The sequence below is a fragment of the Schistocerca gregaria genome, chromosome 10 (assembly GCF_023897955.1).
Source record: "Schistocerca gregaria isolate iqSchGreg1 chromosome 10, iqSchGreg1.2, whole genome shotgun sequence".
NCBI classification, from domain to species: domain Eukaryota; kingdom Metazoa; phylum Arthropoda; class Insecta; order Orthoptera; family Acrididae; genus Schistocerca; species Schistocerca gregaria.
This window is the reverse complement of record NC_064929.1, coordinates 87,373,928-87,387,392: the sequence shown is the minus strand read 5'-3', so window position 1 is coordinate 87,387,392 and position 13,465 is coordinate 87,373,928. Positions and strand designations below refer to the sequence as shown.

General features: G+C 47.4%; 1 protein-coding gene across 3 annotated transcripts in view; it reads left to right on the top strand.

Moving 5' to 3' along the window:
• Positions 1 to 13,465, top strand: part of LOC126293706 (tyrosine-protein kinase Fer) — a 539,925-nt gene that overhangs the window by 389,036 nt on the left and 137,424 nt on the right. For all 3 annotated transcript variants that reach the window (XM_049987015.1, XM_049987014.1, XM_049987013.1), the window contains exon 4: positions 10,339 to 10,648. In XM_049987015.1, the coding sequence (XP_049842972.1) occupies positions 10,339 to 10,648 (310 nt within the window). The remainder of the gene's footprint in view (positions 1 to 10,338; positions 10,649 to 13,465) is intronic.

Below are 13,465 nucleotides of genomic sequence, written 5' to 3'. Positions count from 1 at the left end.
ATGACGAGACGGCGATGAGAACAACACGTCACCCAGTCCACGAGCAGAGAAAATCTCCACTGCCCACTGCAGGGTAGGCAACTATGTTACCACTCAGCTAAGCAGGGGGACAGATAACAAAGAGAGAGACAGAACCAGATAACAAAGAGGGGGAACCTTACAACATAGGGAAAGGAGCAACAACAAAGAGACAGAACCAGACAATGAAGAGAGGGAGCCAGACAACAAAGAGAAAGAACCAGATAACTAAGAGACAGAACCAAACAACGAGGAGAGAGAGCCAGACAAAGAGAAAGAACCAGATAACTAAGAGACAGAACCAGATAACAAAGAGACAGAACCAGACAACGAAGAGAGAGAACCAGACAACAAAGAGAAAGAAACATGAAACAAAAAGAAAGTATCATATAACAAAGAGAAAGAACCAGGTAGTATCCAGTGGTGAACATTTTGAACACATGACATCATAGACATATTTAGGAATAGTGGTGTGAGTACTGTAAGATCTTCGGTACACACACCATCAGATTATTTGACTTGTCGCTCTAACGAAGTAGGCGAGTGCCAGCAATATACCTTGTGGTCTTATCGTGGCGTGTTTATCTGCTGCCGTTAGGTCAGACGATAGAAATGCTACTTGGACGCTTAGAGTAGCAGATTGACGGTGACCAACTTTAAACAGAACTTGATTAATTTTCACACACATTTATTAAAATAATAACAAGCATAAACCTTACATAACTTGATTCTGGATGCTATTTACAATTGACAATCTGAAGTTCCTTTGGTCTTGGTACGTTAATCTTATTCTCACATATCTCTGATACTTGACAAAGTGTCTGTACGTTTCTCTTCATGGCTATGTATAGGAATATGATAATCTTATTAGGCGCAGACTGAAACTTGACTATAGACTGGTACAGACTAATGCAGACGGGTACAGACAGGTGCAGACAGATGCAGACTGACTAATCGGATGTCTGTACACTCCTTATAATACCTCGCGCGTTGAGGTATCACAGCGCGAGTGTGATCCCCGAGGAGAAAAGGTTCTATGTTAGCAGCAATCTGATGGGCTGCGTTACATATCAATACGCGGATAGGTGGAAGCAGAATTTGGTCTGTCTCTAAGGCAGCGCCATCTCGTAGTGCGGAGACGGACGAGCGCTGCGCCTGCACTGTTGTGCTTAGCGGGGCGCGCTCTAGTGGGAAAGTTGTGTACGCGCTGACTACGCGGAACTATGTACACAACAACTTGTTAGACTGGGGTGGTCATGTAACAGTATATCCTACAAGGGAAGGTGAATGAAATATTTCCATTTGCTGGAGAAATTCTGGGAGACTGGTGAGGATCTGTTAAATCTACAAGATAACAATGTGACCATTCTACAGTACTGTTCCAGCTGTTGGATTCCTTATCCCAGTAACACAAAACAATAGGCATCGAGCAGATTCAGACAGTGCTGCTAACACCAGTGCAGTCTTCTGCTGTAATACATCTCGCTTGAAAGCGTAGCAGATATGTTTGGGGAACTTAACCCTTGGAAAAAAAGAGACAATGTAGTTCTCGTAAAACTGGGTTGGGTAAATTTAGAGGCTTGTGTTTGAGTAAGACTGTAGTGCCATTCTGCTGCTGACATCACACACAGCGATGTGCAAACACCAAAACACAAAACATATTATCGTGCTTGGTACAGTGTGTCAAAACCGTTTACATTAAAATTAGCTTCTAGTAGACTCAGAATGGATAATTACGAGTCACTGAGGTAATCTTACACCGTTCTCCGAGCAAAACAGTCGCAAGTTGATGTAACGATGGTAGAGGCGGGTAGGGATGAGGCACCGTTCTCTGCAAAGTAGACAACAAAGGCTCAGTAGCACTGAGATCTGTTGACAGTGGCGGCGAGGGGTAGCAGGACACTTCATCTTCGTGCTCATGGAACTAGTCAGAGAAGCTGCGAGGGACCCTGCGGTCTCGGAATACAGCGTCACCATTGGGTGCACCTAATCAGCCAAAATCGTCACATAATCCTTAGCAGCAATCCGACCTTGCAGAGTAACCACGTGGTTCACGGAATGCCACGATAGGGCTGTCCAAGTTGTAAATCAAATGCCGTCGTGTTTCACTCTTGGGTCTTAAACTCGGCCAAAAGTTGAAAACAGTGTGCCGGCCGCGGTGGTCTCGCGGTTCTAGGCGCGCAGTCCGGAACCGTGCGACTGCTACGGTTGCAGGTTCGAATCCTGCCTCGGGCATGGATGTGTGTGATGTCCTTAGGTTAGTTAGGTTTAAGTAGTTCTAAGTTCTAGGGGGCTGATGACCACAGCAGTTGAGTCCCATAGTGCTCAGAGCCATTTGAACCATTTTTGAAAACAGTGTGCAGTGAGTAATTTGGCCAAATGACTTTCTCCCACTGCTTCAGAGTCCAAATTTTTGGGGTTCAGCACCACGTTTTCCTGTTATCGGCATTTGCATCAATGATGCTCGCCCTGCATTTGCCAGCTTACTGAGCTTTTTTCGCGTCGTTCTGCCGCTGACAGGGTTCGCGGGTGAGACATTCAGTTCTGCAGAGACTTTTGTAGTTGTCGTCTTCTTATTTCTCATCAGAATCCAGAAACGCTTACTTTCCATGTTTGAGCTCATTTTATTACTTCTCTTCCAATACACATTAATCATGGAATGGAAACAAACAGCAACACAACATACCAGCGTGACTTCAAACTCTTTGTTACAGGAATTGTTCAAAATGTCCTCCATTAGCGAGGATACGTACATTCACCCTCCGTCGCACAGAATCCCTGATGTGCTGATGCAGCCCTGGAGAATGGCGTATTGTATTACAGCCGTCCACAATACGAGCACGAAGAGTCTCTACATTTGGTACCGGGGTTGCATAGACGAGATCTTTCAAATGCCCCATAAATGAAAGTCAAGAGGGTTGAGGTCAGGAGAGCTGGAGGCCATGGAATTGGTCCGCCTCTACCAACCCATCGGTCACCGAATCAGTTGTTGAGAAGCGTACGAACACTTCGACTGAAATGTGTAGGGGCTCCATCGTGCACGAACCACATGTTGTGTCGCACTTGTAAACGCACATGTTCTAGCAGCACAGATAGAGGATCTCGTATGAAATCGTGATATCGTGCTCCATTGAGCGTAGGTGGAAGAACGTGGGACCCAATCGAGACGTCACCAACAATGCGTATCCAAACGGATTATCGTCACCCCACACATGTCGATTGTGAAAATTTACAATTTCATCACGTTGGAATGAAGCCTCATCCGTAAAGAGAACATTTGCACCGAAATGAGGATTGACACATTGTCGGATGAACAATTCGCAGAAGTGTACCCGTGGAGGCCAATTAGCTGCTGATAGTGCCTGCACACGCTGTACACGGTACGGAAACAACTGGTTCTCCCGTAGCACTCTCCATACAGTGACGTGGTCAACGTTACCTTGTAAAGCAGCAACTTCTCTGCCGCTGACATTAGGGTTATCGTCAACTGCACGAAGAATTGCCTCGTCCATTGCAGGTGTCCTCGTCGTTCTAGCTCTTCCCCACTCGCGAGTCATAGGCTGGAATGTTCCGTGCTCCCTAAGACGACGATCAATTGCTTCGAACGTCTTCCTGTCGGGACACCTTCGTTCTGGAAATCTGTCTCGATACAAACGTACCCGTGCTAATCCGTACATCCGATGGGCATCTGCCAACTCCGCATTTGTAAACATTGCACTGACTGCAAAACCACGTTCGTGATGAACACTGACCTGTTGATGCTACGTACTGATGTGCTCGATGCTAGTACTGTAGAGCAATGAGTCGCATGTCAACACAAGCACGGAAGTCAACATTACCTTCCTTCAATTGGGCCAACTGGCGGTGAATCGAGGAGGTACAGAAAAAAAAATAAAAATAAAAAAAAAATAAAATAAAAAATAAAGCATGGTTCAAATGGCTCTGAGCACTATTGGACTTAACAGCTGAGGTCATCAGCCCCCTAGAACCTAGAACTACTTAAACCTAACTAACCTAATAACATGGCACACATCCATGCCCGAGGCAGGATTCGAACCTGCCACCGTTGTAGCAGCGTGGTTCCGGAGTGAAGCGCCTAGAACCGCTCGACCACCAACGGCCGGCAAGTACAGTACATACTGACGAAACTAAAATGAGCTCTAACATGGAAATAAAGCGTTTCCGGACACATGTCCACATAACATCTTTTCTTTATTTGTGTGTGAGCCGCTAGATATCAGTTGTCTTCTGTTTTGCTTGGTAACCGTCATATGTTTACACTGGCTACTCCGTAGCAGAAATAATTTTGTGTTCTCGAGTTTGCGAAGTGCAATTCCGTGATTTCAGTGGAAAGACGTTTCAGGTTGAGCCACCAAACTAATCCTCTGATGGGTGGAACATTCGCAGACGGTATCGACAGTTTCTAGACACGAGATGTGTATGTAACGGAAAGAGTCGTGGCTGCCCTCCTGTTGCTGAAGGAAAGTACGGATTCAAACTGCTTTCCAGAGTCGTCCTTCAAAATCGACTCGTTGTGCCAGTCGGGAGTTCAGCAGCCTACAATAACAATTTGGCGGGTTTTGAGACGTCGCTTGGTTGTGAAGCTGTTACAAGCTCTGCGTCCTGATGACAAACGCAAACTTGTGGCACTTTGTAACTAGATCGTTGATGCTATTGACAATGATAACGCTTTCGTACAACGCATAGTGGTTAGTGATGAAGTGGCTTTCCATGTCAGTGATCAGGTAAACAAACACAATGTTCGAATTGGGGGCCTAGAGAACCCACATGCAGCCACTGAACAGGTAGGAGATGCACCCAAAGTCGGTGTGTTTTGTGCGATATCGCGATCATCTGTTTACGGACCATTATACTTCGATGGAAACGCAGTTAACGGTCAGCAGTATCTCGCTATGTTACAAAACTGGTTGTTTCCCAGGCTGCACGAAAACAACTTCATTTTTCGACAAGATGGGGCATCCCCTCACTGGAATCGCCAAGTGCGTGAATATCTGAATGAAACTCTATTGAACTGTTGGATTGGTCGTCAAGGAGCTGGCGACTTAGGATGTTACAGGTGGGCTCGTGTCGCTGATGGAGGACATCTTGAAAATCTGTAATCTGAATTTGAGAACAAATGCAGGAAAACTTCCACATCCATAAAGCCATAGCAGAAAACAAACACGTGATAAATGAACAAACACACATCAGCACAGGCTACCTACTACACTTAATAAAGGAAATGATAACATAAAAGAAAAAAACTCTTCCCCACGTTATCTAGACACACACACAGACACAAAATTATAACACACCAAAATACACACACACGCACACACACAGACACACACACACACACACACACACAAACACACACACACACACAAATGCATACACGAGCAGATCACAGATACTTCAATAATTACACCCGAAAGTTTGGCAATAACATTCGATCTTTGGCAAAACATTTGACACTTGGCAACAGAAACCAAAACATTGCATTAAAACAAGCGTTCAGTTCATAGTGCTGTGGAATGTGGGGAAAAACGGCAAACTGGCATTCATAAGAAGGAGAACAACACCAAAAATGCATCAGGAGCGCAATATGTAAGAAATTGTCCACTGAACCTGTAAGTACAGTTCAAAACATTACTACTTAATAGGAAATACCGACCACCAGGACCGTTTATAACCTATAGGCACAGTGACAAATGTAAATTTAATAGCTGCAGGCCACTGATGATGCCTTGCAGAAAATAAAGGTGAAACGCGTATGGCACTAAAATTGAGTTTTATTAAGTTGCTGTCAGACGGTCCATAGGTAAAAAAATTATCAGTATACCGATATATGAACTTGAGAAGTTGGTAAATAGAGGGTGATGAAAAAGTCAATATATATTTTAAAAGTTAACAACCACGAAATAATGTAGATAGAGAGGTAAAAATTGATACACATGCTTGGAATGACATGGGGTTTTATTAGAACAAAAAAAAGTTCACAAAATGTCCGACAGATGGCGCTAGACAGAAAAACTGCTACCGTGATGGGTGAGAGGTACGCCGAAATGTTACAGAATCGCATCATCCCCAGCCTGCCTGATAAACACCTGCTGGAACGTACGATGTTTATGCAGGGCGGAGCTCCACCCCATATTGCTAGACGCGTGAAAGATATCTTGCGCGCGTAGTTTGGTGATGATCGTGTGCTCAGCCGCCACTTTCGTCATGCTTGGCCTCCCAGGTCCCCAGATCTCTGTCCGTGCGATTATTGGCTTTGGGGTTACCTGAAGTCGCAAGGGTATCGTGGTCGACTGACATCTCTAGGGATGCTGAAAGACAACACGCGACGCCAATGCCTCAGCACAACTCCAGACATGCTTCACAGTGCTGTTCACAACATTATTTCTCGACTACAGCTATTGTTGAGGAATTATGGTGGACATATTGAGCATTTCCTGTAAAGAACATCATGTTTGCTTTGTGTTTCTTTGTTATGCTAATTATTGCTATTCTGATCAGATGAAGCGCCATCTGTTCGAACCATATGTGTCAATTTGTACCTCTCTATCTACATTATTGCGTGGTTTATTCATTTTTCAAATTTATACTGACTTCTTGATCACCCAGTACGTGTGTAAAGTTTCATGTTTGTATGTATTAGCGACTGCTACGGTCGCAGGTTCGAATCCTGCCTCGGGCATGGATGTGTGTGATGTCCTTAGGTTAGTTAGGTTTAAGTAGTTCTAAGTTCTAGGGGACTGATGACCACAGCAGTTGAGTCCCATAGTGCTCAGAGCCATTTTAACCATTTTTTTGTATGTATTAAAGTTAAATAGATATTGTTGTGTACATAGTTCCGTGTAGTGAGCGTGTGCACAACTTTCCCACTGGAGCGCGCCCCACTACACACAACAGTGCAGGCGCAGCGCTGTCCATCTCCACACTACGAGATGGCGCTGCCTTAGAGACGGACCTAATTCTGCTTCCGCCGATCCGCGTATTAATGTGTAACGCAGCCAATGAGATTGCTGCTAATGTAGAACCTTTTCTCCCCGCGGATCACACTCGCGCAGTGATACCTGAACGTGCGAGGTATTATAACGAGTGCACAGACCTCCGATTAGTCAGTCTGAAATTGCCTACAGTCATGTTTCAGTCTGCGCCTAATAAGATTACCATATTCCTGTACATAGCCATGAAGATAAATGAATAGACACTTTGTCAAGTATCAGAGATATGTGAGAATAAGATTAACGTACCTAGACCAAAGGAACTTCAGATTGTCAATTGTAAACAGCATCCAGAATCAAGCTAAGTCATTTTATGTTGTTATTATTTTAATAAATATGTGTGAAAATTAATCAAGTTCTGTTTAAAGCTGGTCGCCGTCAATCTGCAAATCTAAGCGTGCAAGTGGCCTTTCTATCGTCTGACCTAGCGGCAGAAGATAAAGACGCCACGATAAGACTACGAGAGATATTGCTGACACTCGCCTACTTCGTTAGAGCGACAAGTCAAATAATCTGATGGTGTGTGTACCGAAGGTCTTACGGTACGCACACCACAAATATATACATCCGAAATACGTAGATCCTTTTTGAAACACAGTGTAGGTCCTGCGCGGAGACTGAAAAGGGGGTATCGGATGAGAAAAAGGAAGGTAAGACTCAGTACAGTAGGACCCGTCTAATCCGACCTTGGATGGTGCGTCACTCCGGTTACTCCGACCATGCTGAGGCTCCCGAGCCTGTGCCCACTTGTCACTGACTGGACGCCTGTCGGGCCATTGTTGCGGTGTCTATGGCTGTGCATGGTGTTTGGCTGTACGTTATTGTGCAGTTTTGTCCTTTGTTGGGATTAAAAAACTTCGTTGTTTGCTTTATTCCGTGTTGTCTGCCGTACTTATTACTGTAGATTCACTGCGTGTACAGTTGTCTGTTTTTCAACATGTCTGGATTCGAACGTAAACACGTAAGTGTTTCACTAAATGAAAAGTTAGCAGTGCTACGAAGACTGGACGAAGGAGATTCGCTGCAAAAAATTGCAAAGAAACTGAATGTAGACGTTATGACAACTAAGGATTGGAGGAAGAATCGGAAAGACATTGACTCCCATACAGTTACGATTGATGGTAATAACTCTCTGAAGAATCGCAAAACATTAAAAAACCCTAAACGTGTACTGCTTGATAACGCATTGTGGATGTGGTTTTGTCAAGATAGAAGGAAAGGAACTCCAATATCCGGGCCTATTCTCAAAGAAAAAGCAATAGCTTTGCACAAAAAACTGGAAGCCGAAAGTAAATTTGCTGCCAGTGAAGGCTGGATTGATGCTTGGAAAACTCGTCAAAAATGCATCCCTGATTTTTTTTTCCAAGTAATTTGTTTTCGTTTTTACTGTAAAACAAAATGCATACAATATAATCATTTCTTAGTTTATACATACACTAGTTTATTTCTTCGTAAAAAATTTCTTTTTTATATACGGTGCTATAGACATTATTTAGTTTACAGTATATATCATTTATACGTTATTATGTACAGTACAGTACTGCAATTTGTTTGTCGTTTTTCCTTTTAAAACCAATACATATTATAGTGTGTGTAGACGTTTTTTAGTTAATATACTGTTTAAGACTGAGTAAAAAGAATCTGTTTATATTACTGTGGACATTTTTAGTTCTTAAATACACTCCTGGAAATTGAAATAAGAACACCGTGAATTCATTGTCCCAGGAAGGGGAAACTTTATTGACACATTTCTGGGGTCAGATACATCACATGATCACACTGACAGAACCAAAGGCACATAGACACAGGCAACAGAGCATGCACAATGTCGGCACTAGTACAGTGTATATCCACCTTTCGCAGCAATGCAGGCTGCTATTCTCCCATGGAGACGATCGTAGAGATGCTGGATGTAGTCCTGTGGAACGGCTTGCCATGCCATTTCCACCTGGCGCGTCAGTTGGACCAGCGTTCGTGCTGGACGTGCAGACCGCGTGAGACGACGCTTCATCCAGTCCCAAACATGCTCAATGGGGGACAGATCCGGAGATCTTGCTGGCCAGGGTAGTTGACTTACACCTTCTAGAGCACGTTGGGTTCGATGACGGGTTGGATGTACCGTGCACTATTCAGTGTCCCCTCGACGATCACCAGAGGTGTATGGCCAGTGTAGGAGATCGCTCCCCACACCATGATGCTGTGTGTTGGCCCTGTGTGCCTCGGTCGTATGCAGTCCTCATTCTGGCGCTCACCTGCACGGCGCCAAACACGCATACGACCATCATTGGCACCAAGGCAGAAGCGACACGTCTCCATTCGTCCCTCCATTCACGCCTGTCGCGACACCACTGGAGGCTGGCTGCACGATGTTGGGGCGTGAGCGGAAGACGGCCTAACAGTGTGCGGGACCGTAGCCCAGCTTCATGGAGACGGTTGCGAATGGTCTTCGCCGATACCCCAGGAGCAACAGTGTCCCTAATTTGCTGGGAAGTGGCGGTGCGGTCCCCTACGGCACTGCGTAGGATCCTACGGTCTTGGCGTGCATCCGTGCGTCGCTGCGGTCCGGTCCCAGGTCGACGGGCACGTGCACCTTCCGCCGACCACTGGCGACAACATCGATGTACTGTGGAGACCTCACGCCCCACGTGTTGAGCAATTCGGCGGTACGTCCACCCGGCCTCCCGCATGCCCACTATACGCCCTCGCTCAAAGTCCGTCAACTGCACATACGGTTCACGTCCACGCTGTCGCGGCATGCTACCAGTGTTAAAGACTGCGATGGAGCTCCGTATGCCACGGCAAACTGGCTGACACTGACGGCGGCGGTGCACAAATGCTGCGCAGCTAGCGCCATTCGACGGCCAACACCGCGGTTCCTGGTGTGTCCGCTGTGCCGTGCGTGTGATCATTGCTTGTACAGCCCTCTCGCAGTGTCCGGAGCAAGTATGGCGAGTCTGACACACCGGTGTCAATGTGTTCTTTTTTCCATTTCCAGGAGTGTAGTTTAATTTTTTGTGCTAAATGTCTTTTTATTTTTTTGCAATAAATATTAGATTTTTCGGATAATCTGACCTATTCGCGTTCCGACCATGGTCCCGGTCCAGAAAGGTGAAGAGGGGTTCTACTGTAGTCGTTTTTTTGGTGCCGGCCGGAGTGGCCGAGCGGTTCTAGACGCTACAGTGTGGAACCGCGCGACCGCTACGGTCGCAGGTCTGAATCGTGCCTCGGGCACGGATGTGCGTGCCGTCCTTAGGTGTAAGTTGACGTGAGCAGTGCTGAGAGCCCCATTGTGTTCCGGTGTTGTCCGCAGCGGGCCGCGGCGGGCGCAAGCTGGACGAGGTGCGGGACAAGTTCCAGAAGGCGTGCCGGCGGCTGCACGCCACGCACAACGAGTACGTGCTGCTGCTGGCGGCCGCGGCGGAGGCGGAGCGCGCCCTGCGCCACCTGCTGCTGCCGGCCGCGGGCCGCCGCGCGCGCGCCGCCCACCTCGCGCTGCTGCCCGCCTGGAGGCACGCGCTGCGCGCCGCCGCCCCCGCGCCCGCCCCCGCGCTCCAGGCCGCGCTCGACGCGCTCGACGACGCCGGCCGCGAGTACGACGAGTTCGCCGCCGACCCCGCCAGGTAAGGCGGCTTGCGCTCACAGGCCGCTCACTGCACGCACTGTCCGACCGACCGACAGACCGACAGACCGACCGACCGACCTACCGACCGACTGCTCGACCGACCGACCGACTGCTCGACCGACCGACAGACCGACAGACCGATCGACCGACCGACCGACCGACTGCTCGACCGACCGACCGACTGCTCGACCGACCGACAGACCGACAGACCGACCGACCGACCGACTGCTCGACCGACCGACAGACCGACCGACCGACCGACCGACCGACTGCTCGACCGACCGACCGACTGCTCGACCGACCGACTGTCCGACAGTCCGACCGACCGACTGTCCGACCGACCGACAGACCGACCGACCGACAGTCTGACCGACCGACTGTCTGACCGACCGACCGACCGACTGCTCGACCGACCGACAGTCCGACCGACCTACTGTCCGACCGACCGACCCACCAACTTGCCACCGCCCGACCGACAGACCGATCGACCTACTGTCCGCCCGACCAGCAATCCGACCAAAGAACCATCCAACTGACCTATGATTTCGGCAAATTGGTGTGCATCCAACCCGTTCAGTTCTCACTCGGGATTTCTGCGCCGCCCTGTTCCAATCGGTGGATGCGATTGAGGTTATGTTCGACGAGATGTCGCTTAAGCGGTCGGCACACGGACCGTGCTGTCGAACGTTCAGGTTGAGCGTGCCAAGTTCAACGTGCTGCTGAACGCTCGGGAACGACGCGACTCGTGCGTACGGCAGCCTCGTCCAAGAATTGCGCCCGGCGGGAGCGCTCGCGCCCCGCGGCTACAAGACAGTGTAGTTCAGCGCCCCGTCCGCGACCGTGTGTCGCTAGTGTCGCCATAGGAGCGAGAGAGAGAGAGAGAGAGAGAGAGAGAGAGAGAGAGAGAGAGAGAGACACCGCACAGAACTGCTCTGCGCTGGACTGCCCCGGGGTCTGATCCAATGTAAACAAAATATTGTATTTTAGAAATAGTTTTAAGTAAGGGTTATAGTGTCTCATTCTTACTGTTAACAGTTACAAGTAAACATTTTTGTTATACTTCGTTCCCGCAGCTCTTTGTATCCCTTTTCAGAGTTCAGAAATCGGATCCTTAGTTTCCTGTCTTGTACGTAACAATTTTAACTGACCAAGTTTGAAAACTTATTAAAAATAGAATTAAGATTATAAAGTTTTTAATTCTTACAGTCAACATTGTTAAAGAAGACCATTAACATTTTACACGTTTTTCTTTTTCGAGGAAACGATTTTGTCTAGGTCTGGTACAATACCCCGCGACTCTGCTAACCTCAAAGACTTGGTCAAATTTTTACCGCCAACTAATGAACGGTTCTTACTTTTAGCAAGCTTTAAAAGAGAGAAAAAGCGCTCACTAATATACGTAGTACCAAACACACAGAGAAATTTGGCCGCGTGCTTGTGCAAAAGAGGATATTTCTCTCGTGGAAGACATCTATAAAAGTCATCCAAAGTTTTACACATCAGAAAGCGGTTCTTCAGGGAGATACCGCACTGCAGGTCAGTTAGCTCTAGTTGAAGCCGAACAAATATATATAAGGCCGGTTGAAGCTCACTTATCTCCAAAAATGTGTTTTCAAACTGTTCTGGTAATTCGCAAATGATCTCAACATAATCTGAAAAGTCCACATCTTCTTTAACACTGTCTAGTGCAGGAAAGGGTCTAAATTCTTCTCGCGCAACTATTCCCCCCACAAAATATGTTTCTTTTAAACGCTTGAATCGTCTGCACTAAATCAGCAAAAGAGTGACTTTCGCCTTGGAGTGAAATGTTCAAAGTATTTAAATGACCAGTAAGGTCACTTAAGAAAGCCAAATTCGCCACTCACTTAGGATCACAAAGTAATTCTTCTGGACGTCCTTCAATTTCAAAACGTATTTATTTCACACCCAAGGAGAAAAACCCATGAAGCACCTTTCCTCTGCTCAGCCACCTTACTTCGGTGTGGTAGGGGATGTCCGGGTATTCCGTTTCGATATGAGCCAGAAATTTCTTTAAATTTGGGATGTTTGAGTCCATGCGATCGAAAATAATTAACCGTTCGAAGAACTGTGTCCGTAACATTTTTTATGTTGACAATCTCCGCACAGGTTGCCTCCTGGTGCATCAGACAATGGACTGCCGGGAATAAGGAACAATCCACTTCAGCCATTTCTGACCTGACGTAACCCAGGAATCCAGTGCGTGTGCCTCGTAGCGCAGGGGCTCCATCCGTTGTTACACTGGTCAGGCGTTCCTTTGACTCCAACACGTTTTCCAAGCCCGCGGTTGTGTCTTATAATGGTATAAGGTCGAGAGGTCGGGAGGTCGGCACGGCCAGCTAAACGGCACGGCTCCGCCTCTGCGGCAACACACGAATCCGCCCGGGGCGCCGGCCGCGGCCGCTGGCGCCCAGGGGCGAGAGTGGCACACGGCACACGGTACGTGGCGCCCAACGTGGTGGACGCGATCGCAACGCACTCGAGCGGGAGTTGAGGGATGTCTCTAGTTCGTAAATCACACTGTTTACTCGAAGGGCGCGCGTAAAATTCCCACGTTGGCTCTGTTAAAACGCACATTTCCTCCATCGCCCACGAAAAGGAAGGTACCGTGTCCAATCAGTAAGGACACAAGTTCCATTACAAACAGTGCGGTACAAATTTGGAATACTCCTCCGCATAAGATAAACATTGTTTCATGATTCCCACATTTCAGTAAAACCCCAGGGTCAGTCTTACTTGATCACTGTTCCTACCCAGTAGCAGAATCATTGTAACATGTGAATTACAAAGCGAAAAA